This window comes from Daphnia pulex, chromosome 12 (genome assembly GCF_021134715.1).
Source record: "Daphnia pulex isolate KAP4 chromosome 12, ASM2113471v1".
NCBI classification, from domain to species: Eukaryota; Metazoa; Arthropoda; class Branchiopoda; order Diplostraca; family Daphniidae; genus Daphnia; species Daphnia pulex.
In genome coordinates, this window is record NC_060028.1 from 4,408,993 (window position 1) to 4,435,207 (window position 26,215).

At 38.0% G+C, this 26,215-nt stretch overlaps 5 protein-coding genes and 1 long non-coding RNA gene across 17 annotated transcripts; 2 read left to right on the forward strand and 4 right to left on the reverse strand.

Annotated features, from left to right (window-relative positions):
* Window positions 1–6,888: 6,888 nt before the first annotated feature.
* Window positions 6,889–7,905, reverse strand: LOC124208426 (thioredoxin domain-containing protein 17-like). The gene is made up of 4 exons (XM_046606135.1): window positions 7,519–7,905; window positions 7,406–7,435; window positions 7,257–7,338; window positions 6,889–7,199 (listed from the first exon to the last, which is right to left on the reverse strand). Exons 1-4 carry the CDS (start codon window positions 7,631–7,633, stop codon window positions 7,052–7,054), a joined length of 375 nt encoding a protein of 124 aa, XP_046462091.1. The 5' UTR covers window positions 7,634–7,905; the 3' UTR covers window positions 6,889–7,051.
* Window positions 7,906–8,588: 683 nt separating this feature from the next.
* LOC124208427 lies at window positions 8,589–10,340 on the reverse strand. 8 transcript variants are annotated; one of them, XR_006880434.1, is made up of 7 exons: window positions 10,054–10,340; window positions 9,635–9,715; window positions 9,431–9,574; window positions 9,245–9,362; window positions 8,993–9,158; window positions 8,768–8,932; window positions 8,589–8,707 (listed from the first exon to the last, which is right to left on the reverse strand). It is a non-coding gene; the product is annotated as an uncharacterized LOC124208427 (long non-coding RNA). The 8 variants fall into 8 exon arrangements; XR_006880430.1 differs by having other exon boundaries at window positions 9,954–10,328; XR_006880432.1 differs by having other exon boundaries at window positions 9,635–9,823; window positions 9,954–10,061.
* A 356-nt stretch (window positions 10,341–10,696) lies between these two features.
* LOC124208429 (U6 snRNA phosphodiesterase-like) lies at window positions 10,697–12,256 on the forward strand. Of its 2 annotated transcripts, none has more exons than XM_046606138.1 (6): window positions 10,697–11,070; window positions 11,131–11,246; window positions 11,332–11,515; window positions 11,588–11,658; window positions 11,718–11,812; window positions 11,882–12,256. In XM_046606138.1, the coding sequence occupies exons 1-6, from the start codon at window positions 10,913–10,915 to the stop codon at window positions 11,894–11,896; spliced, it is 639 nt and encodes a 212-aa protein (XP_046462094.1). In that variant the 5' UTR covers window positions 10,697–10,912; the 3' UTR covers window positions 11,897–12,256. The 2 variants fall into 2 exon arrangements, with proteins under 2 accessions (XP_046462094.1, XP_046462093.1); XM_046606137.1 differs by having other exon boundaries at window positions 10,702–11,070; window positions 11,878–12,256.
* Window positions 12,257–12,297: 41 nt separating this feature from the next.
* Window positions 12,298–14,876, reverse strand: LOC124208432. 2 transcript variants are annotated; one of them, XM_046606142.1, is made up of 5 exons: window positions 14,643–14,876; window positions 13,301–13,480; window positions 13,022–13,057; window positions 12,857–12,955; window positions 12,298–12,735 (listed from the first exon to the last, which is right to left on the reverse strand). In XM_046606142.1, exons 1-5 carry the CDS (start codon window positions 14,655–14,657, stop codon window positions 12,556–12,558), a joined length of 510 nt encoding a protein of 169 aa, XP_046462098.1. In that variant the 5' UTR covers window positions 14,658–14,876; the 3' UTR covers window positions 12,298–12,555. The 2 variants fall into 2 exon arrangements, with proteins under 2 accessions (XP_046462098.1, XP_046462100.1); XM_046606144.1 differs by lacking the exon at window positions 14,643–14,876 and adding an exon at window positions 13,580–14,077.
* A 72-nt stretch (window positions 14,877–14,948) lies between these two features.
* Window positions 14,949–17,715, forward strand: LOC124208428 (palmitoyltransferase ZDHHC3-like). The gene is made up of 8 exons (XM_046606136.1): window positions 14,949–15,480; window positions 15,562–15,701; window positions 16,091–16,154; window positions 16,229–16,252; window positions 16,325–16,386; window positions 16,452–16,593; window positions 16,676–16,810; window positions 16,898–17,715. Exons 1-8 carry the CDS (start codon window positions 15,362–15,364, stop codon window positions 17,019–17,021), a joined length of 810 nt encoding a protein of 269 aa, XP_046462092.1. The 5' UTR covers window positions 14,949–15,361; the 3' UTR covers window positions 17,022–17,715.
* Window positions 17,405–20,649, reverse strand: LOC124208431. Of its 3 annotated transcripts, none has more exons than XM_046606140.1 (6): window positions 20,060–20,649; window positions 18,593–18,622; window positions 18,288–18,530; window positions 18,109–18,221; window positions 17,995–18,039; window positions 17,405–17,931 (listed from the first exon to the last, which is right to left on the reverse strand). In XM_046606140.1, the coding sequence occupies exons 2-6, from the start codon at window positions 18,612–18,614 to the stop codon at window positions 17,722–17,724; spliced, it is 633 nt and encodes a 210-aa protein (XP_046462096.1). In that variant the 5' UTR covers window positions 18,615–18,622; window positions 20,060–20,649; the 3' UTR covers window positions 17,405–17,721. The 3 variants fall into 3 exon arrangements, with proteins under 3 accessions (XP_046462096.1, XP_046462097.1, XP_046462095.1); XM_046606141.1 differs by lacking the exon at window positions 20,060–20,649 and adding an exon at window positions 19,487–20,050; XM_046606139.1 differs by lacking the exon at window positions 20,060–20,649 and having other exon boundaries at window positions 18,593–19,480.
* Between the last annotated feature and the right edge of the window lie 5,566 nt (window positions 20,650–26,215).

A 26,215-nucleotide genomic window follows, 5' to 3' on the forward strand; every position in this document is an offset into this window, starting at 1 on the left:
CCTTTGCCTTTGCTGATGTCTTAATATATATACATCACCGGGTTGAATAAGGATATGACGACGTTCATGCATTCACCGTTGGTTGGTTCATTACACACGTATAAGGTGTATGCTGCACATTCAACTGCGAGTAAGTCTATATCGATACTTATTATTTCTGGTTGGTTTTCTTTTTGTTTTTTGTTTTTTTCAGTGAAAACCTACGCCTACACGGACCGACGCTATAGTAATAGTTCTACACTTTTAAAGCTTCGATTTTTGTGTAAATATGTATAGCCATCAAACAGAAAAGTGATAGCTACACAATCCAATTCAACTCTTTGCTTGAGTATTTTTTTTTTAAAGAATAATTTGATGCGAAGAAATCGGATTCAACTTTGGATCCAACTTTTGTAATATCTGGCAGAGTTTGACGGATCTAATTGAGTTTTCTCGGAATAAACATCAAAATGAATAATACATTTCAAGTTAATATTGAATGAATCGATGAAATTGCTAGTGACGTCATTTATTTCATCCGAGCGCTATCAAAAGAGGATAAGCTTCTCTTGGCATTCAGCTAAATGTCGTCACACGTGCTCGACAACAACAACCGTACGGTAACAGTTAGAGAAAAAAGGTGCTGTTGCACTCAACAGTTATTTATTCCGCGTGTGTCGCTCCGGCAGACTCGACGATTTCACGGAATCGGCGTGACTATTATTGACGAGAATGATAACTAAAGCTGGCGGGAGGGGGGGGGGGGGGGGGGCTGGGAGGTTCGTCGGGGAGTAGATGCGGAACTTGTTCACACAAGTGGACGTAACCTAAGTGACTTGGTTCAACAGCTCGCACTTTCCAAAAAGAAACAAGACCTTCAAACGATTCACCGCACTCTACAGACTCTGGTGATGGACTGATGGTGGTGGTTTAAAAGAAAAGAAGAACCATAAATCTAAAAAGAGCATCATCAGTTTGTGTCTTTACAAAATATAGCCAAATAAAAGATAAATCATCACGTCTATTAGCGTCAAGTCGTCAAGTTCCCGAGACAAGAGCCTTTTCTCGTTCGCCTGTCCTAAGGATAATTGGGTTCGGCAACTCATTTATTTATTTTCTTATACTTTTCTTTGTCGATGCACATACACACATACTGGTAAGTGAGTTTGTTAATAAATAAGACGTCAGAGTCAAAATAAAAAAAAACAAAAAAAAAAATAGACAAAAAATGTGTGTGGCCAACAACAAATTCATGGCGATCTCTGTATAGCCTACTTGAGAAGTCTGTATATAGTGTTGCGCGAAACGTTTCTCGTTTCTTTTTGTATGTAGACAACAAATTCTACACGGGAGAAAAAGTATCGTCGATAAAATCAACGATAAAATTCCACAAGGTAACACGCGTCTCCTCTTTGTTTTCATTTCAAAGCCTATACTTTGTCAGCCCTGGATGAACCAAGTAAATGAACTCGACTGCCCTGTCTGCATGCTGTGCACAGTGTACTAGCTATACAGCGACTTATTTCGGGACTTGGTGGTGTGCTTTTGTGTGGGTCGTGCCAACAGAAGGACGGACTTGTTTGTTTGGAGCTGCTCCAGCTGACCGTTACGAGTCGACAGCGATTGCCTCGTCACCTTTCATTAAGGCACAAACTTACGAGCGTGAAGCAACAACCAAGAATTTCCTTTTTTTCCAGACTCTTGGCCAAGTTTTCACCTTCGGGAAAATATAGTCAAAGCGCCTTTCGCCTTTGGCCTGGTTGCGCCCAATTTTCGCATTGTTTGGTTATTTTGTCGTCAGCAGAGATATATAGTAGACAAGTGGGCGTTCTTAATAAGATTAGATTTTAGCTTATTATTACTTGTTGTCGGAGAATGTTTTCACCGCGCACAGAAATGGAATCAATTTGTTTTGAAGTAATCAATGCCAAGAATGTGCTATGGCAACGGGACGAGCGGGATGTACGTATTCATATGCGTTTATATGATTAGGCGGAACGAAATCGGTGAACGAAAATGACGCCAACAAATATGAAAACGAAACTTTGGTCGTTGAAGACGAGAAATTCTAGAGACTAAGGGATTCATCTGTTCATTTCCTTAGTACCACCGGTATACCACTATTTAAATAGTAGATTTTCGTGTTTACAAATTCCCTCCGTAAACTTTCAAGTAATCAGCTTGTTACGACGAAATACCATCAAACTTTTTCCCTTTTTAACAAAAGAATTCCATGAAATTGAGACGTATCCACATTATTCAAATGAAATGTTAATAATTGATTCGGTGGTTTTTCAACGGTCGGAATACCACAACTCCAAAGTCTAAGCCTCTTGTCGAGAAGAGGTGTGATGGAGCCTATTAGCGCGCCGACCCCTTTCGTCCGTGATTGGCATCAGGATCTCACGACGATGGCTCACACAGCAGCTAGCCTGCTAGTAGCTAGCTGGGCTGGCATTAGAAAAATGACTTGATTGGCATCGGGGCTGAGCGATGATGTGGTACAGCGCCTTGTCATCAATCGATGTCGACGATGGAGTATTATATAGGCTAGCTAGCTAGGAGGTGGAGGACACATGATTGTTTCCATACAACAGTCGACTTTTCCTCTTGATCCACAATTCGTGGGAGCGTTATACCAGGACCAAAGAAAAAGGACGACACCTTTGGGGATTCGACACATCCGAAAAATATGTACTATATATCTTAGTCTATAAGTTATACAGGCATATAGACATATATTTCGAGATATGGAAGCCGAGACCAATAAATGCTACACACAACAGCCGTAGCTCCATATAGCTCTAGCTCTCAGTAGGGGGTTGGCTCACTAATTATCTTACGTGTACGAGAACAACCCCGCGAGTCTCTCGTCAAGTCTTGATCTGCCGTGGAGGGAAATCAACGAGCTGCTCTGCCTTATAGTTGCTGCCTTTTGGGGTGCGCTATTTTTCTTAAAGACAACCGGCAGCAGCAGCAGCAGCAGCAGCATCTCTCTCTCTCTCGTCGGAGAAGAAGAATGGATCAATAGTCGACCACTTGAGCCCTTTTATATATAGGATCTGCTCTCTGATAGTTGACTTTTCCAAGTGTTAAAGACAGAAAAGAAAGAAAAGAAAAAAGATGAACCCCAACACAAAGTATAAAAGCGCCCAGAAATGGGCGGCATTTATTATGTAACAATGTTTGGGCCCAGCAGAAAAATCCGGAACGGCCTAAAAAATAAAAGAAGGGCGCCAAATGATTACGTAGTGCATAAGAAAATATTTCAATTGAAAAGCGGCCAAGCGGAAGAAAATGCTACCCTTTTTGGGGGGTAGGGAGTACTGGCAGTGGGTGATGACATACTGTCGGAACTCGGGAGACCGTATACAGCCCTCACGCTGTCACCCCCTCCGCTCAAGACAATGGTGGTGGCCGTGCCTGTTCCTTTGATTTCCCATTGGTCGTCGATCATTCTCTCCCACTGCACGTCTTTTTTGGGATCTACGCAACTATTCAAGTGCGGCCGAGTTTTTCGTTTTTTTTTTTTTCGTCTGGAGTGTGAGTGTGGGTGGCGGTGGCTCTCCCTTTCGTATGAATAAATCGCCCCCTAGGTCATCCGACCGATGAATGCCCATCTCAACTGAAGCGTGATTGGAACAACAAACATATATTTATATATACAGGCGACGGACAGCACGGCCCTTTATTTATTTTATTTTTTTCTATTTTTTTGATTATATCACTAGTCTGCTAACCTTTTAGATATTTGCTGCGACGCCTTTAATCTCTCCGTATTGGCCCGTCTGATTGAATTTGCGGAGGGTTAGAGACGCGCGCCGACCGGCGGCCCTCGCTCGCGCTGGCAGCAGCACACACGCATTGTTCCAGCACTAACCCAATCTTCTCGTTTATATTCTTCTTCGTCTTCTTCTTTCTCGACGCCGAGAGCTGCTGTGTGAGCTAGCTACTACTATGTATGGGTCGGCGAGAGAGAGAGAGAGTCATCCTCTGCCCTTTTGAAAAATAAGAAAACTGATGAACACTTGCCTTTTTTTTTATTTTTTGTTTTCCCGGGGTTGAACTTGTGTATGTTGAGAGTAAATTGAATTAGAGTTCAGAACCATCTTGGTCACGGCATCAAGTGGTCATTCGTCTGAAAAAAAGAAAAGAGAAAAGGATAGATAGACAGATAGAAGAAAAGAGCTGGGAGGGCTGGCAGCTGAGGAGGAAACAGCCGGCAGCCCGGCAGCCAAGGAAACATTCCAAAAGGACGCGATAAGACATTGATAAGTTTAGCATCGAGTGAGAAAATGAGACAGAGCAACCACTCGAACACGTCCGATTTTTTCCTTTTTCTTCTTTTCTTTTCTTTTCTTTATTTTTTTCTTAGTCCTATAGCTGCTGATGCTGTGCTGTGCTGGCCCTTCAGATTCTGCAGCTATCGATTGATGTTATCTTATATTAGTTGACTGCTGGCGGCTGCAAATCTGATTTGCCTCCATTGACTTTCCGCACGCGACTCCGGTGTGGTGTCTACATGTACACGGGCCAGCAGAGAGCCTCAATGTCGTCAGTTCAATATAAAATTGGCGCGCGCTCGCCAATCATCAGAAAATATATGGAGTGACGTCTATTAATTACGCGGGTTAGCGCTAATCAGCGACTTTCTGTATAGACTATCATCGTTTTCCTTCCGCCAGACAAAATGTTATTCCCCCCCTCGACCGCCGAGTGATGGAGTGTTGAACGTTTTTATGTTGGTCATCAGGGAATCTAGATATCTTTTAATATGAACAAGCTTATCATATTTCATGGTACAAATATATTTCCATATTTATAACGATACCATCACTAAAACGCCGTTTATAAATGTCTCGATTTGAAAATGAATGTTATATAACCGCATCATTTGATTCGTCAGATTTATACATCTACCGTTACGTCAGTCGATAGAATCTTGCTCTTTAACGATGCGATGAAATCAAATAAGTTTATCGCCTTATGCAGCTCACACTCTAATAGTGATAATCAAATAATATACACGGCGTGAGCTAGCTAGGTTGCACTCTGTTTAGTCCTGATCCTCTAGACAGTAATGCAGCCAAGATGCTGATAGCCGCAACATGAATGGCGAAAGAACCAAATAAACGAATAGGCTATATGTATACGCGGCAGCTGGGCGGAATAATCATATAATAAAAAAAGATCGAGTATTGAAGAGAGAAAGAGAGAGAGAGCTAGGCGAAAAAGAAAGACGAGGTGTTGTTCTTGTGTCGGCACACAGTCGAGCAAAGTAGGGTTTCATGTTCAGGATCCGGAAAACCGGACATCGATCTTCATGTAAACCCCCCTCCCCCCTTTTACTTTCGTTTTGTATTTTTTTGTTTTTCTCCCCGTGTAGTATATATACGGCTGTAGATATATATATATATACTCTTATTCAGCCCTGCATGCGGTATATGCTGCTGCTGCTGCTGCTTTAAGCTAAACTGACTCTTCACATCCCCAGGGCAATAAACTTTGGTGTAGGCGTACGTACGTTACGTACGTAGTGATGTTTCTAAGTTTCAAGTTTTCCGCTTTATATCTTTTGTCAAAAAAGTGATGTGCTGCTGCCAATGACTTATTAATTCAAATTCGAACTTTCTCATTTGAATTAGTGAAAATATTACGAGATTTCTTGGGGTTTCCGTTCTGTCCGGATTTCCGAGTGTCATTGCCGTTGCGGCCAAGCTTTTGTGATTCTCTTCTTCTTCAAACGGAAGCGAAATAAGACGACTACATACTCCAATCAAATAAATTTCTGTGTTTCTGGCTGTGGGGATATTAATTTTTAATGGTAAACGATTTACAGAATTCTAACATTTCTGTAAGGAAACACAGGTGATGTAATATTGTTAAGTCTAAATTTATTTGAGAAAGACGCGCAGCATTATTTTTACCAATAAAATCTATTCGAGTTACGCATTGGTAAAAAGAGAAAAAAGCGATTTTTGTATTTTTATTATATTTATCGTCTCGATAATTTTAAAATAAACACTCGGCTGAACATCGACGTGAGCCCTTAGCCCCAAGCAAATATGAGTGATAAAAAGGGGGTGCGACTTTGAAACTTTCTTTTCATTCGCATTGAGTGAGGCCTTTCAGACATTTTTCTTTATATATATATATAAAAAGATGAGCTCTTACTACTTGTCTTATCGGAAATTACAAGAAAAAAAACTCTTTCGTTATCCGAATAAGTTGTAGAGGTAGACGAGTGCCGACTGCCCTAAAAAATTACTGAAAGAAAAGGGACCATCTATACAAATGATTAAAACATATGAAATGAAAGGAACAATAAGCGCATCTGTCTAGGTAGCGCACAATTTACTAAAGAACTAATAATAAGGGTTTACAAACGTTTCTTTTGTGTGAATTCGAATGCCTACACTAATTTTTTTTATTGAAAGCTACCTGATAGAATGAACCAGATCGCCCTTCGTAATTGTCTGCAATATTTCGCATGGAGTAATCCTATACAGGCCACTTAACCCTAGAGAACGTACATATTATATAACTTTCATTCATAAAAAAAAAAATTATTGTCAAAGATGCTGTTCTGAATGCATAGCCAAGTCATTTAAAAAAAACCAATAAACATAAAAACAACAAAACAATGATTACGAATTCGTTTTCTGTTTTTGCCTGGTGTAGCAATTGAATTTTGTTTTGTTTCAGTTATCTTTTGATTGACAGCAGGATTTATTTTGAATGGATAGCATTTCCCCTTTACAATATTTACTTCACTTTTAACTGTAACATTTGAACATATAAAGTTATCTAACAGTTAAAAGGATAAGGCTTAAGATAATTGTGACAATTTCTAGAGCCATAATTTTCCTACATACTAGATTACTAGGCTATCACCCATGAAAGATGTGCTCAAAGGTACAATGGAATATATTTCAAATACTAGTTATTTAAGGAACACAAACTAAACTTGGTAATTGAACATATAGCAACTTCTCATCTAGAAGATATTTAATTTTAACAATACCCACAGTCATGTTACAGGACTTGTGTGTTTGATTTGTTTTTAAATTTCTTAATCCTCAAACATCATAAGAACAGTATCAAGATTGTTGCATTGGTTGTCAAGTAGCCTCTTGTTTGTCCCCCACTGAAGTAGTGTTGGGACACAAGTTAATTTGGTCTTGCTATCAGTTCGGAACACACAATCAGGGTCCTTCCAACTAAATAGAATTCATCCAAGTTAGTAATTTTCTTTTAAAATCATAGAAACAACTTACAAGGATCTATCACCAACACCAACATACACAAAAATTGCATCTTCTGGAGCACTTTCTAAAGCTTTCTCGATGACAGGTTCAGCTTCAATAGAAAAAGAGGATATTAAAGAGCCAGTTTGATGAGACATGTATTCATTTATCATTATTACCTTCAACACAGTCAGGACACCAGCTGTGACCTGCATTAAATTTGAACATTAGTTTGGCAAAACATTTCTGAAATACTTTCCAATGTTTAAAAGTTTCTGAAGCTAAAAATGACCTGTTGTATCCTTGGAGCCCGAGAAAAGGATGAAAATTTCCTTTGATTTGTTTTCAATATCTTTTAATACAGTTTGGAATTCCTGATATCCTTCAGCTTTTAACTTTTGAACCATTTCAAAGAACTTATGTTTTATGCCTTTTTTTACAGTAGGGACGACAGTAGGGACGTTTGGGAGTAGGAGTAAAATTGATCGACACGTAGTTTACAATCCAAATAAGACTGAAGCAAGTTGCCAATTGTCAACTGGTTGTCAAATTTCAGTTCAAACTTCAAACTAATGAATCTAAACTTCAAAATTGCGGAATGCGGAAGAATAAATTGCGTCAGATACTCATACTCAGATCTCTTTTTTCTAATCTGCCCTTTTTCTCTCCATACCCCTGCGGCCTGCCCTGCCATAATAAATACCATGTCGTCTCTATCTATGCCCCTGGGCCGGTGGGCCCTGCTAAATCATAGATAAAGACCACTGGTTGATGCTGTGCTATCCTTTTAGCCCTATCCCTACTGACCCCGAGTTCTTGGAGTGCTTGTAGTGCCTCTAGCGGACAAAGTACTGTACTGCACCGAGGCTACGAAGGGTTTTGCAGACGAAGATTGTTTTCCTTCTGTCTTGGTAAAATTCTTTGCTGGCGTTTAATAGTTTTAGGTAATTTTGCCTTAACTAGGGCTCGCGTTGCAAGCGTTGGCCTTCGGCTAAGTGACAGAGCTATCTTGGAAGAATTTTGGAATTAGGCAGTCTTGTTCTTGTGCTTCATTTTCTTGTCGTTATTTTTTATTTTACTCTGTAATTTTTTATTTTATTGTACTCTGTATACTCTTCTACTTTTTTAAAACACTGATCATAATTTAAAAAAAGAACGACGTTGCATTTATAAATTTTCATTTCGACAAAAATAAACAAATAAGGAAGAAGGACAAATTAACATTTTTAGCGGAAGTAAAATAAACTTTTTGTCTGGGAATTCCAAACCCGGTCGGTATATACCTCATTTCTCGAAGTTTGGTGATACTTGATGAATACACTTTTCTGCCGTGTAATCAACCTCAGCTTCGGTGGTGAATCGCCCAATTCCAAATCGAATAGAAGAATGCGCCAAATCTTCTTCAGCGCCAATGGTCCGCAAAATATATGAAAGTTCCAGCAATGCTGAGGTGCAAGTACTTCCGCTTGAGAGTGCCACGTCTTACGTAATAAAAAGAATTAGTTAAAATGAAAGGTAGTGGAAGTTGCGTTTAAAGTTACCTTTCAGGGCCATGAAAAGACTTTCTCCCTCGACGTAGGCGAAAGAAAGGTTTACACAACCTGGGTAGGAGTGTTCAGGATCTCAATTTCGTACGACATGTGTTAAACTATTACCAATCTGATCGATCAAGCGTTGCGATAGTTTACTAATCTGGCATGATTATACTAAAACATGGTTTTGATCAATTAGTTATGTATGGATACTACTATGACATGAACTAAAACCTTAAGTTCTTGCTGAGCTACTTCACATGCTGCGCCAAAACCAACTGTCACTCTGTCAGTGGAATAGGAACTGTTCCACTACGTATCCCTCATTCCTGACCACCTCCACTTTGCAGAGCTTCAATCCTAACCCGTGGTCGGCCTATCACGTAAAGAGCACCAACACCTTTTGTTCAAGTTCAAGAAAAAGTGATGCGAAAAAAGAGAGTGAATTACATCGAAATAACAATCATATATTAAATTGTAAAATACCTTTATAAATCAATTGACATCGATTCAACATCAATTGGAATTTTACCTACAGCTAACAGCTTGGGCTCCATCACAGTGAATTGGCTCCAAAACACTTTAGCTTTTCGACAAATAGCATCTAATGATGAAAAATTTATGTATAGAAATAGAACATTAGACTCTACAATGATTATGTGTGTGTCTCACCTATTTCTGCTATGGAATAATTTGCCATGTCAGGAAGCATTGCAACTAATACCCTTGTAAGTATCGACTCTAGCCACAAGTTGGTCACTGGAAGTTGGTCACTGTAAGTTGGTCACTGTAAGTTGATCCATGCTACATTTACTCCTGTAGAACAAATTCGGTTTAAAGATTAAACTTTTCTGCATCTGGGCGATTAAGAATTACCAGTTGTAAACATGTAGTTTGGCACAGGTGGGTTGGCACTGTTTCGATATACTGAAGAACATGCTGAAGTTCCTGAAATAACTTAATTTAGTAAGAGACCAATTATATAACTGTTTACACAAGTTGTTGAATGTTTAATCGTTTTTTTTTCAATGGAAGCAACTGTTGGTATGTGTCTGTGGACTAGGACTATAGGACATAACAAAAAGCTGAATGAATACAGTGAAACTTGGGAATACCGAAACATTAAATATTAACTTAAATAAAATTCGGAAGTAAACGCCAATTTTTGTTAGGCATGGAAAACATTTTTAATTACTTTTCCTTTGATAATATAATACACGAATCTTCGAATGCATTCTAAATCTATTGTTTGTTTACATTTACATTTCTATCACAAAAACTACCCCTGGGTATACCACGCAATTCCATTTTCAGGTTTCGGCGGTGACTGAAAAATGTGGGACCGTGGGTTGAAAATCGCGTGGCAGGGAGTATAGGCTTCACTGAATTTCCGATTTTATATCGATCGGTAAATCGAGACGGGAGCCAATAGCAAGGCCAGATTTCGGTCACGTGGGGGTAGTTTTTCTCTCTAAGCTCCGCCTTTTCCCATTTCCTTCCAGGGAGACTTTTGAGCTCTACGGGAACCCTGTTAAGGCCCTCGGCAGGCTAAAGCCTTAGCCTCAGGGAAAATTTTTATTAAGAAGTCAAATTGTTTTGCCTTAAAAATTTTTATTAAGAAGTCAAATTGTATTAAATTTTGACATTAGCTAATTGAAAAAGCAGAGAAATCAATTGAATCATTGCAATTGATTAGAAGTAAGCAGAGTGTAGAGATGAAAACGTACACTAGAGGGCAGGACAAGTAGTCCAAGATTGGAGAAATCGGAGGAAGGGTAGCAAGAATATTGGCGACAGTTGGCCATGTTAATTCTCTTATGGAGAGCTTCAACCAGTGGTCTTTATCTGTGGCTAAATTGTGGAAATAAAAGAAAGGGATTTTAAAAACGTTTCTTCAAATCCATTAGTTTGACTGTTTGAGGTTAAAGATTAAAAACGGAACTTGTGACAATTAATTTTAAATAAAAATTTAAATAAAATAAAAATAAATACAAAATACAAAGTTTAACGATGATTTATTACAGTACGGCAATGACCTTTTTGTAAATCTACAGACGACAATAATATTTCAGCTCCCTTTTTCAAAATTTTCACAGCGTGTTATTAATTTGATCGATTTTATGGGCATTCAATTTACTGTGTTAATATTATAAAATGGATATGATTGCTGCTGCCTATGGATGTGAAAGTGACGAAGAAGATTCAGATCCCTGGGCTTCCTCCCGAGTGTCTGCGAAGCGGACAATCGGAAGAGATGAAGAATTTTCCAGCAGGCCTTTCAAGAAAGTCCCTAACAGATTGCCTGCTCCCAAGTTAAATAAATATGAATTTAAAAAAATAAGGCAATATTAAAACTCTTTTTTTTATGACAGGCTTATCACACATGAAGAGCCAGATGAAGTTGTTGATGACCCATCTCAGCACGGAAATAGAATTAGAAGTTTCCCACATGAAAGAGGAAATTGGGCATCATTTATTTATTTGCCTTGTCAGTACTCAACAACACAGAATGAAGGATTTAGATCCACAAATGTTAGTGATAAATTCTTAATGTCAGCATTTCTTTTACACAGGGGAAGGAGACTCTAACTTTGTGAATTCAGTTGAATTAATCACCCAATGTTTCCAGAACTATGGAATTGAACTCCAAATTTGTGATGATTTCCACATAAGTTTAACAAAAACATTTATTTTACGGCATCTTTGGATTGAAGGTTTTGTCAATTCTGTTAAAAAACAACTAAATGGTATCTCAAGGTTTGTTGTTATTTGTTATATACTAATACTGTTTTCATTTGGGTCTTTTTTTTAAATACTGTCTTTATTTAGGCCTTTTCAATTACTAGGTACCAATGTACTGTCGGTTTACACAAATGAAGAAAGAAACAGAACTTTTCTTGGTATAATCCTGTGAACACTATGCATGACATGGCTCAATTACAATCCATTTTTTTTGTAGCCATTAATATTGAAGATCCTTCCGGAATGCTGAATGTTTTAACCCAAAAAATGGACTCTTGTATGATTGAATACCAACTTCCTACATTTTACAAGGTTTTTTTTATTCGCAATGGATTTAAACCTAATTTTTTTCTACCTTCCTTATTTTTATTTTGAAGGAAGCCTGTCATCACGTGAGTATTGCGTGGTGTGTCGGCGACAAAAAAGAAGAGCTCGAAAAGATTGCAGCTGGTTTAAAACTTGAAATAGAGCAAACTGCGTGTAATATGGCTGAAGTGAGATGCAAAATCGGAAACTTAGTAAAGCGACTGTGAATGATTTTGAGAAAAGTCGGTCATACTCATTTATGCTTCATTCATTGCCCATCTCATATAGCCTACAATCTATTACAATTTTGACTAAAAGCTTAAAATTTTCCATTAAAATGTGTGGTAAGAGAAAACAAAATTGCCTCTTTTCCTGTAGGTGATTTGAGTGTCTAATGCAGGATGTCTAATCAAAATTCGGGAATAAATTTTTTAGATAGATAAATGAAAATAACATGGATCTTTTTTTATTATTTTTTATTCATTTTTGTAAATTATGAAATCTATTTTTGGCTGTTTATGTAATTGAACTCAGTCCTGTTTCTTTACATATACTTAAAGTGCTTAAATTGATTTGATTAAATTGATTTAATTTATTGTTCATTCTAGACCATTAGAAGTTTTGTTATAATTGCAATAACGTTTTAACTGCAGGTGGAAACATTGTATTGTAGACCAGTACTAAGACTGAGAGAGAGGAGAATTCGTAAGACGTGCATGGGCCATGGAGACATATTTTTGAAGCAAGATCTAACCAACTCGGTAATTTTGGGAGGACGGGCGATTCTGCCTCCCGCATTTCTTTTTTAAGCGATTAATATCCTTTTTTAATTGAACAATTGTCTCCTTTTGTTCTTCTACGTAACGTTTCAGATCTTGAGCTTCTCTAGCGATTCGAATGTGGGTTCTGCCACGTTCGCGCACCCTTTCCTGTGTTAAAAGGAAAAGTTTTTTAAACCTGAATACGGGAATTACGAAAAGAACACCTAATTTTGCCACCTAATTTGCTGATGGAATTTTACTTGTCCATGAGTCACAAGTCATAACTTACCAGTAGCCACGAATTCTTCTGGAGCCTTTCCTGATATTTCTTTTCATCACGGCGAAGGATAGTTAAGGTGCGAAGTCTTTCTGAATTTAAAAGGAGCTCCTGTAATCAAAAATTGAATTGTTAGATAGTTGTCTATAATACTTTGACAAGAGAAATAGTCGAGACCTCGGAAAGCGTGCACTGTAATTCAGAACATTCTCCCTAAATAAGAAAAGAAAACTCATTAAGGTTAACTATTTAGGAAATTTTCTGGTAAAGTTGCCGATTAAAACTCGATTTAACACACGTTTTAGTCGAGGTTTAAGTTTGGATCGTTCATACTCTGAGCTTAAGACTAGCTCGTTTCAATTTAATTTCTGAAATATTTTTTCCTTTGACCTTTTCAAATTTAATAGCTTATTTCTTCTGAGTTGAAAAATATTAAATGCATTTATTTATACGCACACGACTTATTTGATAACGCTGCCAGAGCAACGCAGATAGTTTCTTCAGGATACGGATGATTTTTTCGTCCAGCGGTCTTTCAGCGGCTACGGCACATGTTTTTTCGAGATAAACTTCGAGGTTGTCGATAGGAATTTCAAATTCTTTGTTGAGCGCGATGTACAGATTATCCATCGTACTCTAAAAAAGAATGACCATCCAAAACAGGATATGTTATAATTAGATTGAGTGCAAGCTTATACAAAGGGAAACAGAAGAAGGAATATAGTCGTCTCCTACTTGAGAAAGAAGCGCAGATGTAATTTAGTCACTACTCTAATATTGACCAAAAGCGTATTCAGACAGATTTTCTCTTTTGACGTTTTTCCTACACAGGGCACTTTGGATACTTTCTCTCTATATATCACACATTAAGCGTATAATCTTGACTGCTACTTATTCCAAATTGAAAGTAATTTTAAAGTAGTGCAGTTTTTCAACAAATTTTTTCCTCTTTACAAATCCGGGCGAATTTTTTTTCATAAAAGCGAAACTTCCGTTTGTCGTTGGAAGCAATAACTAAGTAACTACTAAAGAATTATCCTAGCGAACTGTTTTTTCGTATCCATGGTAACAGAGAAGTTAGTGTGCTGACAGCAGAATTGACTGCATAGGAAACAAATATTTCACCAGATTTGATTGCTTATCCTGCGCATTTCAAGTTTTTCCAAGTACAAAACAAAAAGCAAGCGCTGAACAAATGCGCAATACATGCCTTACAACCATGAATCTTGTGTATTCCTGTGGTGATTTTATTAAAATTATTATTCCGTAAATAGACTAAAGGAGCGCGACAGCGCGCAGCCGCGCACGCCTTAATCTATTCCCCAGTCTCTACGGCTATCACGCAAAATTCAAATTTTTTTTGGACGAAGTAAGAAATCCGATGACAGGGCACTCTGCCACTCTCTGCCAATAGTCCAGTTTAGCGCTCAATTAAATACAAACGCTTTTCAAATTCGATATCACCTAGATTATTTAACTGTATCGCTACCGCAAATCACCATACAAGTAAAAAAAAGTTATACATCTACCAAATGGCAGGACGATCGTTAAAGAAATGAAATATTGCTAAATTTCAGATTTGATTAATAGACATTTTGCTTTTCCTTGTACAGCAGTCTGTGAATTTTTGATACAACATCGTCCCACAATAATCAGTGTAGCATCAAACAATGTAGACGGATGGAATTTGAAAGACTAATATTATTGGAAAGCGGAGTCGACTAAGTTGAGCGGATGGAATGCCAACTCCATTTAGGGGCTAGGTGGTCGTACAGACTACAGAAATGGAGTTACTCACTTTGCCAACATTCATCGTATTAAATTTTTCTGCCTGATACTATTTCACTTTTTCACACTTCCCATTTACATAAAAAACACTGTTAAATGAAATTAAGTCAGGAAACGTCTAGGAAAATCTACCATATTTTATGTTTGAATTATATCATGTTTGATTTGATTTTAAATTGGTTTTTATTATTGTTCGTAGTTCGTTATACTGTATTGACTATTGAGAAGGTTTCACCGTGAAAAAAAAAAACAAGTAAGTTCCACGCAAATTAGTATACGTGCGCACTGCGCACGCGCATTTAACATGGAAGGGGGGGAAGGATGTATGTTTCGAACGATTTTGTAAACGAATGTGACATCTAGCGACCATTGTTATAGAATATCGAACGAATTACATGACGACGATTACAGAAATAAGCAAAGAAACAGGCTATGGAAATAGGGGTCCGAAAATCGGCTGCAAAGCTCTTATGGACCGATAGTCTGATTACTGTAATTGCTGTAATTTCTCAGTGTGTTTATTATCTATTTCTATTTCTATAATATTAATGCAATGTAATGTGGTAACTGATTAGCAAGTTGATCAGTTTACACTACTGACTATACATAGTGCAAGCAACAAAAAGTGGACACAGTTTAATGTGAAACATAAAACTAGATTTTTAATTCTTTATTGGATTGCTTATTTCTGAAACAAGTTTTTTTTCTAAGCCTGTGTTTTATGAAAAAATGCCTCTATTTCGCAAGGATCCCTGTGGAATTATTTGCATTTTCATGACATATTTGGCTGTGTTTTACGCAGACTATGTTGTTGTGAGATGGATTGTTATTCAAACTCTTCACAACAGGTAAAGACTCCCTTGAATATTTTGTTGTTCCATAAAAACTCATAGTTTTTGTTATTCTTTAAATTTACTTTTTATTTACAGTTTATGGGGAGCTTTTCATGCAGTTGCATTCAACTCCATAATTTTACTTCTCACCTTCTCTCACTTGCGGACAGTGTTTTCAGACCCTGGCATTGTCCCTCTTCCGCAGAGCAAACTAGATTTTGCTGAACTTCACACAGGTCTGATAATAGTTATTATTATTCTTTGTTGTAATATTATTTATTTTGCTTTATTGTTTCTCAGTTTCAAATGGTATTATATTTTTTTTAGATGGTACTACTTATAAATTTGTATTAGGTTTAAGTGTAGCAAGGGTAGTCAGCTCATAAATTACCGTGTTGAAACTTGAAAGTATAGCCTACTATAAAAGTGGAAATCATGCGAACATAGATACATAAGTATTTTATTTAACACAGTAAAATAAAATGTACAAGCCATTACCTCCCACCAATTTACATTATAGGAAACTAAGAATATGCGTATGCTTTTAATAGGTTGATGCTTTTAAATAGGTTTACAACAATTAATTTAATCAACTGCTTAAAACATATCTGTAATTATTATTTAGGGACACATAAGGAACCATCAGGAAAAGATGAGTACACTGTTTGCGCACGATGTGAAACGTACCGGTATGAGATATTTTATAATTGTATACATATGTGTGCTATCAACAATTTAGTTTTAATGAGCATTTTTTCTGTAGTCCTCCCAGAGCTCATCACTGTAGGTAATTTTTTTTTAGTTTACTGTGATCAGGTTTTAGAACGCAATTTGACAAACAAATCTTTATTTTTTTAAGGATTTGCCAGAGATGTGTGCGCAGAATGGATCATCATTGCCCCTGGGTGAATAACTGTATCGGTAAATAAGATAATTTACTTCAATTACAGAGGCAAACATATAAAAAAAAAAACATTGTATTGCAGGTCAATACAACCAGAAATACTTCCTTCAATTCCTGTTTTATGTGGGAATATTGTCCGCCTATGCCGTCTTTCTAGTAGTTTTTTCCTGGATTCAAGATTGTGAAGATTGTCATAAGGACAAATTAATAACCCAGACAAGAATGTAAGGTTTACTCCGATAAAGCTCATATATTAAGATTTATGTTCCAGCCAATGTTTTAAAACTAAGATTGATTTCAAATAAGATTGCACTCAATCATACTCGTGGTTGAAAGTGGGCTGTTTGGATTGTTTGTGACAGCGATAATGTGTGATCAGCTGCAGGCTATTTTTGGCGACGAGACGGCCGTTGAACAAGCAAAACAACAAGGGCCATTCAGGTACTTAACTTTCGGTTTTCATTCATTTATACTTTATCGCCAGAAAGAAATCTACTTAATCGTCTTCTGTTCGCAATTTGTAATTAGGCCAAGAAAACCTCGACTAGCATTGCTAACAGAAGTGTGTGGTCGGGGAAGTCCAGTTTTCTGGGTATTTCCTTGTCAGTCACCACCCAAAGATTTAGATTTCATATCAGGATACGATGTCTAATTTAACATCCTTGTTCCCCATTGTTTGTTTGTGAAATGCATTCCTCATATCTTGGAGCAATATTTATTTTCTCCACTATCAATGCCTTCCTTTACTATATGTTGATGTCTAGTTTTTTCCCCCTCCCTTTGATCTTTCCCTCTAGATCAACATGACAGCAAACTTCTTAAACGTTAAGCGACGACAAAGGTACTATTAAATATTATAAAATGAAATAATAAATTAAAGAAGACATTGCTGAAGATAAGTCGCTTGACGTTCTTTTATGTTTTGTGAAAGGCAACTTTAAATCTTGAAAAGAGCACACATCCATGCATGCATGTTCTGTTAGCTTGCAGAATTTCTGTTTGCTACTCAAAATACATCGATAAAATGAATTCGGATAATCTTTTGGCTATTTTTATTTCTCTGTTAACGGTGTAGTTGTTACACATGGGAATTGTGTCAAAAGTAACAATGCGCCTTTAAATATTAGGTAATAAAAACTAATAATTAAAGGACTAAAAAAATAAAATTGGGATTTAACAAAATTAGCTAGATCATGCATGGATGTATTCTCAAAATGGTGTTTGTTAAAAAAATGTAAGTTTTGGTTAAAGTTATAGGTGCCTTGTCATGGGATGGGAGTAAGAATTTTTCTACTTGGACCTCATTGTGTTTAAAAAAGGGCGGAATAAATTTTTTGGTGTCTAAATTACAGTCATGCATGAATCTCGGTTGAATTTTCTATTTCAATGTCGACCTCTTCAGCAGAATTACCCGAATCTCGCATAGCTGAGTTGTCTATCCTGGTTTCCTTCTCGTGAGTAATAACATGCTGTTTGTGAAGAGTAGAATCTGTGTCGTTATCTGGGTATATCGATATCGCTTTAGTGTGGTAAAAGGACTGTATGCCATCCTGGTTTGTCAACTTATTAATTAAAAACGTTAGAAAGTCTGTATTAATTCTAAGCTGAAAGTTGTGTTACAATACCTTATAAATGGTTTCGTTAACAGTAACCAGCGTACCGTTAACAAGCTACAGAAAATATTGCGTATATTATCTCAAAAAGCTTGCGCAAATATTTATCAGATATTATGGTCTTACTTTGGAATAGGAGGTGCTGTTAACGTAGTTATCTGGAATATCAAATGAAGGATAACTATCTTCATTTAAACTCCACAGGGTGTTGAGTTGATCGCGAATTACCCGCAGTGATTCTGGCAAAATACGCGTTAACTATACAATTTTATGTTTTCATGATTTACAAGCTGTTTAGTGTTTACCTTGTAATTTTTGAAACATCGGATTGGCGCCAAAAATTGAAGCGGTAGGAAATAGTGACAAATTAAACCCTGGAAGTTCAGAAGTATCACTAACTTCATCACTTTTGTCACCAATGTTGGTCACTTGTTGGCCATCCTCGCTGCTGGACGACATCATCGAGGAATCCTTGTCAGTCATACTCATAGTTCCCATCTTCAGTAATGACTGCGCTGATGCACTAGAATCCTGTAGAGTCTCAGTATCTATGAGAAATAAAAAATTAATAAAAATAAAACAACAATGTGTTATTCTAGAATTAACCTACCTCTTAATGATGTGTTGGGCATGACGGAGGCTGCAAAAACAAGTAGCGAAGAAAGATAATAGAACACCGCTTTCATTTTTTTCTAACTAACTGTAGTGAGTCAATAACAAATAAATTAATCGATTGTAGAAAATATAAAATTTCCAGCCTCTTTCTGTTTCTGAGGTGCGAAAAGTGATCCAACAACTTAAGCAGCCGTTGAAACAATGCGACGAGGAGGTACGGATGCCGCTGATATAGCCTCCTACCTTTCTATTCGAGAAACCTAATGTTGTCTGTTTTTTAGTTTGCCATTGTTCCCACAACACACCTTTCATCATGTGCTTAAAATATAAATAAAGGCCTACCGTTATTTTCTGATGCATTTTCGTAATATTAATAAATAAATTAAAAGTTCATTTTGGCAATTCACTCGAATTAGAAAAAGTTCGAGATCATTTTAATTTGATTTCATCCCAACTTTACGCATTTTTTTGCTGAAAATATATAGCTTGATGATGTTTGACGTATTTTGAGATTACTCGAATGTCGAAATAACTTAATGTTAAAGTTGTGCAATTTTTTTGTCATTAGTTGTAGTTTCTTCGAATTTTCATTTCTTGAAATGAAAATCTGATGAAAAGCACACATTTTATTTGTTAAAATTAATAAATTCGTTACGGGTCACAATTTTATAACAAGCTTAACTTTTTTTGATGAAATTTTACACTTAGCAAATTTGGTCAAGGTTGTACAATATATATAGGAAGCGCAGTCACCTGGACTTCCTACTTGGAAATCCGGTCTATTCAGTTCAAACACGTATACCTTATTTGTGATCAAGCTCATCAGAAGGTTTACACGAATAACGAAAAAGATTAAAAAATTTTTATTTGCCAACAGCTGACTACCCACGTGTTTGATTGTTCACTATAGGTCTGCGTAGGGTTGGCTTTCCGTCCGGTCGGAAATGTTATTATACCTTTTGTTCCTTTCCCTATACACTATAGCATCACATCACATCACATATTGTTCCGGTTAGAATAAAATACAAGATAGAACGTAGGCGTTGGCTTTCAACGTTCGACTACCATTATATTCGATACCATTACTACCGTTCTCAACTTTCGGACGATCCTATATACACCTTTCGATTGAAGAGTACGGTACGATTTTTTATGATTTTAATCATGAGATGCATAACATATTTTTGTCTACAAAATAGCCGAATTTCGAAAAAACTAGTTCTACAAAAAATAAGCTGTTTGTAAGTGTTGAAAATGGAAACGTGTTCGTAGGCAATGCTAATTAAAAAAAAATTCTGTCATTCCGCTCAAATTGAATTATTTTCGGTGCTCAACATCACCGAAATTCCCAATTTTTTACTGAACATAATTTGGAAAGTGGTTTTTTTATGGATGATCAGCTGCTGAAAGGATCTTCACGCGTCGAGTTTTTCGTAAGCGAGCTTACTCATTTGGCACTCACCCAACGAGCGGGAAGCTTGATGCTTCTAGCGGCATCTATGAACCAAGGAATAAGTTTTAGTAGACACGAAGTTCAATGAGTCGTCGAAGTTCAAACTTGAAACTGATAAGCGGACCGGACTGCGAAGTGAGTGATTGAAAATCTGACTAAGTACCAAAGTTAGTTCAGTATAGTATTTTTAATTTTGGTTTTGTAAATACAGTATCGCTTTTTGAAAAAATGGAAATAAAAAAAATTCCCAACCCAAAGGTTTACTTATTCCCATGGGATAGCGACATTGGGACTAATAACCACAAGGACTAATCGAATGCGTCACTAGAACGCGACACTAGAACGCCCTTCCGACACTAGAACGTCCATATTTTAGCCACGACATTAGGACGGAAAAACCTCTAAATTCCGCTGCGGCACTAGAACGTCCACATTTTAGTAACGACAATAGGACGGAAACCTCTGCGACAGTAGAACGGTTTTTGCGACATTAGAACTTAGGGAATGATTCTTTGTCACTAGATGTATTTTGAATGCGTCACTAGAACGCCCACCCGACACTAGAACGTCCATATTTAAGCGACGAAACTAGAACGGGAAAAAATATTGCGACACTAGAACGGCTATAATAAAATCTGCGGTGGGGTTTCATTCTTTACCGCTAGATGTAGGAGATGTATAAAGTTTCCGATTAGGTTGCGCGAATTTTAAAACATCGAATGCCGAATGGATGGATTGGTACATTACAGCTAACAGACAAAAAAGACAGAATAAGAACGGCATTCAAAGTATAGCGAATCCTATATGTTAATCCCTAAATACCCTATTCTTTCTGAAATCTGAAATGGAGTCTTGGAGCTTCCAACTTTCGGTTATACAAGATCCTGCGGCAACTATGTGTCCTATATTACACAAAGGCAGTGGTATGAGAATAAAGGAATCTAAAGCGATCTAGCCAATTCTTTCGGCCCTAGTTCTTATACTATCAAAGACTGTGTGCCGTAAGGTATACAGAGGGGCGATGTCTTGAATCAATTAGCGACCGGAATGTTGAAGTTCTGTTCCCACCGCGATTTCCACAGCAGGTCGACATAAATAAAATAGAACTAGATGCCGTCTTTTTTGTATATTTGAAGCGGTGCGGAAGGTGCGTTAGATCATCCGCATCACCCTGAATACATAATTGAGGCGTTACGTCATGCTCACCCCCTCCTTTCTTGAAGGACCATAGTGTTGGCTGTCGCGTGAATAAACCATATACACAGTACCAACACTTAAAGCTGTGTGCAGCGCATAATATTATAGAGTAAACGCGCCAGCATCGGACGAAGATACGGGGGTGGTAAACAACACTGTTTGACGTTTTATTGAGCAACGAAGAAGAAGAAGAAGAAGAAAAAACATATCGAGTAATGAGAAGATGAAGAAGCTTTATATGTATATAGGCCTATATATATATTATAGTCTAGCTCCATTAATGTATTATATGCTTCTCATCTTTTTCAAACCACCCCATTTTTTTACTCTCTTCTTCATCCCTCACATAATTCGTCCGTACACCCCTCGGTCGTTCACTTTCCTTCCAGTTCCATCTTCACTGAGCTGTTAACTGGCCGCAATCTTTGTTTACTACGTCTACAAGGAATTAACTTGCCGCTGCTTCCACTGTTTTCACAACCAGTAAAATCATCGCTTATCCTCTCCTTTGTATCTTCTCGTTCTCTCCGTCTTTGCGCATCTTTGTCATCCATGTAATCACGGGACTTAAGCGCATTTTGTAAATGAATCTGTCTTCCATTTCACAATTCACCATTACTTACAGCCGGCTTGGATTCTCGTGCTCCCTGCCAACAACTACAGCACGGTAATTTGCGGTCTAACATTAGTAGACTGTTCTCACCTGGGCTTTGTTCTTCGGTTTATTTTATTTCATTTTCAAATTATTTTGACATTCATCGTTATTTTTAATTTTTCTTCTCAATTCCTGATAGAGTTCATTATTAACTTTTTCCATGTTTTCAGGGCGCGCTGCCTTACAGAAGCGAATAATGACATTGCTTATACGTAAAATTGAACATTTTACGCCTGGGTTCCTACTGGTTAAATTCCATTTAATTTAAATAGTTCACTAGATCCAATTTTTAACATTTTCTTTGGCATGGGAAGATACATTAAAATATTGGGATATCGCTACCAAGGAGTTACAGTCTTATCCGAAAGCTCGCGTGGAAGAAGGCCAAACCAATGAATCTTTTCACCGATCAGCCGGCAACCGGAGAGCATCTCATTAGAGCATGGAACACGAACGGAACTTGTTTTTTTTTTTTTTTTTGGGGGGGGGGGGTGGAAATACCCAGGCATGTTTATTACATTGTTACTCAAACTAGGATCAAGTCAACGAGTGGGCTAACATGACTGGTTTCCTTTGTGCGCTCGGAGGCGTTTGTCTGCAGCCACGCTCTCCCCGACCGATTTTATTTTCGACGTCAACCCCTTCAGGCGGAGTAATTGATCGGAAATCAAACGTAAATTCTTTAAAGCTCACAACTAATTTAAGCGATGTTGGTTAACACTTGTTTTTAATGCAGCTTGTGGCGAACAATTTAAGTCAAATGTAAAGATAATAATCAGCACTGCTCGGTAACTTTCATTCGTGGGACACCTTCTTCCGTTCTGCGGCTGTTGTTGTGCGTCAACGAAAAATTCGGTACTCAAATCCAGAAACATTTCAAGGAACTAGTAGGCCACGAAATGGCACCTGCTCTGTAGGCTACCCTATCCTCTTTGACCAAATTAAGGCACTCGTGGAAAAGTTTTTTTATAACACTGGTCAGGTTGTATTAACAAATCACACACGCAGTTCACCGAGCACGTCATTTTTATCACGAAGAATGTGTTAGAAAACAGTAATAACAAGATCGACACACCTGCAGAGCATTTGAGTGTAACCAGTAGCCTATTGAAGGAATGATGCTTGCAATTGTCCGGTGGATTTCGTACTTCGCCGGATTACACATGAAAACTGATGGCAAGGGACCATTCTTTTCAAATGTTGACAAATTCTGTTTACAGAAATCTGGTAATCTCCATGTGGGAGTCAATCATTCCTGGTGGAGCAATTTAGTGTGTCAGAGATACGACATTACAGAGAATTCAAAATTTCAAATTCTGAAATCGGTTACAATTTCAGGCAGATTGTGTACCGTGGGCACGGTATTTTTGCAACGTTTGTCTACCTAAAAGAGGAACGCAGATTTCTTTAGGATTGCAGAAAATAATTAGTGGAAAAGTTTTTTGTGATAGAGTAATTGGAGACTGCGTTATTTTGCAAAGACCGATTTTCGCGAGATTTTCGTTCATAGTTTCCCCTCTGAATAGCGGCCTACCTTCGTTTTCGTTTATGACTTCGTTTTCGATATTCCGCTGCATTCTTTTTATTACGATAACGAAGTTCGTGTGTCTCCCCATTACTATCACATTTTGTAATACAAACACTTTCATTAAAATTTTTTTATTTTTATTTCGTTTAAAACTAATAAGATCTTTTCTACGAAAACGAGACTTTTGAAACTGAAAAATCCTGAATACTACTTCTATGATAATATGTAGGATTTCAGAAAGAATAGCGTATTTAGGGATTAACATATAGGATTCGCTATACTTTGCATGCCGTTCTTATCCTGTCTTTTATACTGTACCAATCCATCCATTTGGCATTCGATGTTTTAAAATTCGCGCAACCTAATCGGAAACTTTATACATCTCCTACATCTAGCGGTAAAGAATGAAACCCCACCGCAGATTTTATTATAGCCGTTCTAGTGTCGCAATATTTTTTCCCGTTCTAGTTTCGTCGCTTAAATATGGACGTTCTAGTGTCGGGTGGGCGTTCTAGTGACGCATTCAAAATACATCTAGTGACAAAGAATCATTCCCTAAGTTCTAATGTCGCAAAAACCGTTCTACTGTCGCAGAGGTTTCCGTCCTATTGTCGTTACTAAAATGTGGACGTTCTAGTGCCGCAGCGGAATTTAGAGGTTTTTCCGTCCTAATGTCGTGGCTAAAATATGGACGTTCTAGTGTCGGAAGGGCGTTCTAGTGTCGCGTTCTAGTGACGCATTCGATTAGTCCTTGTGGTTATTAGTCCCAATGTCTACATGCCGTTGGGATATTTCTGATGCACAAATTTCATCTATTGTAGGTTTAACATAGTTAGTGCATGGATGGCAGAGTTGCCGTTCGATCGCCATTTGTGATCAATGCTCTCGATCTCGATCAGTCAAAATTCATTATCAATCGATCCATATCGTTCAATCACATATGCAGTAATCAATCGCTGATCGATGACGATCACATTGGTCACCAAAATTGTTTAAATTTTGAAACAGACGGCTGTTAGCTTCAGTTTTCCTGTAAAAGTCTTCGTTTTTACTTTCCGAAAAGGCCCTCCATAAGTCCCACAAAACCTTCCTTTTCAAAACCTTTCTCAAAACACTCATGTTTACTATGAATTTCTAAGAGAAAAAAATACGAAACAAGTTGGCAGTTCCCTAGCAGGACAGGTTTTCTAATATCGAAAAACGAAAGCAATAGGTTTGTAGATCTCGTCACGCCGATCATTTTAAATATTGGGTTTAGGGTGTACAAACGAGCGGGAGTGCCCGTAAAAACGCGTTCAAAGTTTTGAGTTTTACGGGGCTGACGCGCAGCTCAAGCTGGCCTGAAGGGTGGGTCGAGAGGGGGGGGGGCAGAGGGGTTAGGGAGGGGGGTTTACCTGGATCATTACCATACGGGCCCAAGTTTCTCTTTGGCCCCCATGTCAACGGACATTCCCAAATGCGAAGTTCAATATAACGCGAAAAATGTGGAAATGAAGACTGTTGCTTAGCTTGTAAATCTCTTCATTTCAGAGTTTTCCGCGTCTTCGCATGGAGCTCTATAGAGTGTTCCCAAAATTAGGGATCCATTTTAAACCTACCCTTCCTTTTATCGAAAAAATCTAAAAAAAATTAGCCTTATGCTATCAGTAATGGCTACGGCCAAAAAAAGTTTCGTCGCGATCCGACAAAAATTGGATTTTTGGAAACGCCGAGAAAAAACGCATTTCAGATTCTCTCTCGCGCGCTCGCGCGTTCCCAAAATTCGGGTAGGTACTGTATGGTCTTCTCGCGGAGACGCCGACCATTTGTCGAGTACCATATTTTCTTATTTAACGAAACCCCCATTACACTCGAAAATTCGTTCGACTATAACAGTGTTGACCAATTTATTGGCAGCTCATTTTTAAAGCCACAAGGGGAAAAAACCAACAAGGTGGGGTATTCTGGGGCCTTCGCATCAGACCTTTTCAGCTCTTACAGTAGAAAGGGACGTAAGTCTAGAGAAGCGAGCTTAGAGATTCTTTAAGTTGATCTCAATTGGATCCTCCTCTTTTCATTGTTGGTTTTTCTAACCCCAGCCCTCACAAATCTGATCTTATCGGGGAAGGGTGACCAAATCGGTTTTTCCTTTGCTTTTCCCCTTTTTTGTTCTGGGGGTGGCATCGCACGTTTGCATTTGGTGATTTAGTCTAGTTCCAATTGTCAGTTCGGACAGTTAACGTTACCGCATTGTGTTAAAAAAATGAAGGATCATGGTAGGACGAGATACTGATTCTGAGAGTTCGACAGGAGGTCCGCGAGGACAGAACAGAAGCCGTTGGCACAACAAGTGAGAAACCCCTACCCGATGAGTAAAAAACGCCTCAACTACCTGAGTATCCGCTGGCTGGTGGTAATGGTGCCTCTGGCGAGATCCATCCGTCTAAAAAACCACAGGTGAAGAGAGCAAGGAGGGAGGAGGTAACAGAGTTTAATGTTTCAAGAAATCGTGGCGTCCATTTTAAGAGGTTCTTGTGTAACGGGCTCGAGAGAGACAAGGCCAAGGAGATGGGAGGGCGTTTTTTACCAGTTTTTCACAAAAGCTTTGTCTCCGAAAAATTGGTGGTGACGACACTGGACGACGCTGTTTACCAGCGTTTAATAGTAGTCAAGAAGTCTAAGGCGGGCAAAAGTTCGATTGACTTACACGAGAGGGATCTCTTTAAAGTCCAGCAGAAAGTTCTCGACGCAATTAAGCCTATTTTGTTCTTGTCAAACGAGAAGTTGGAGAACGATGTTCATCACG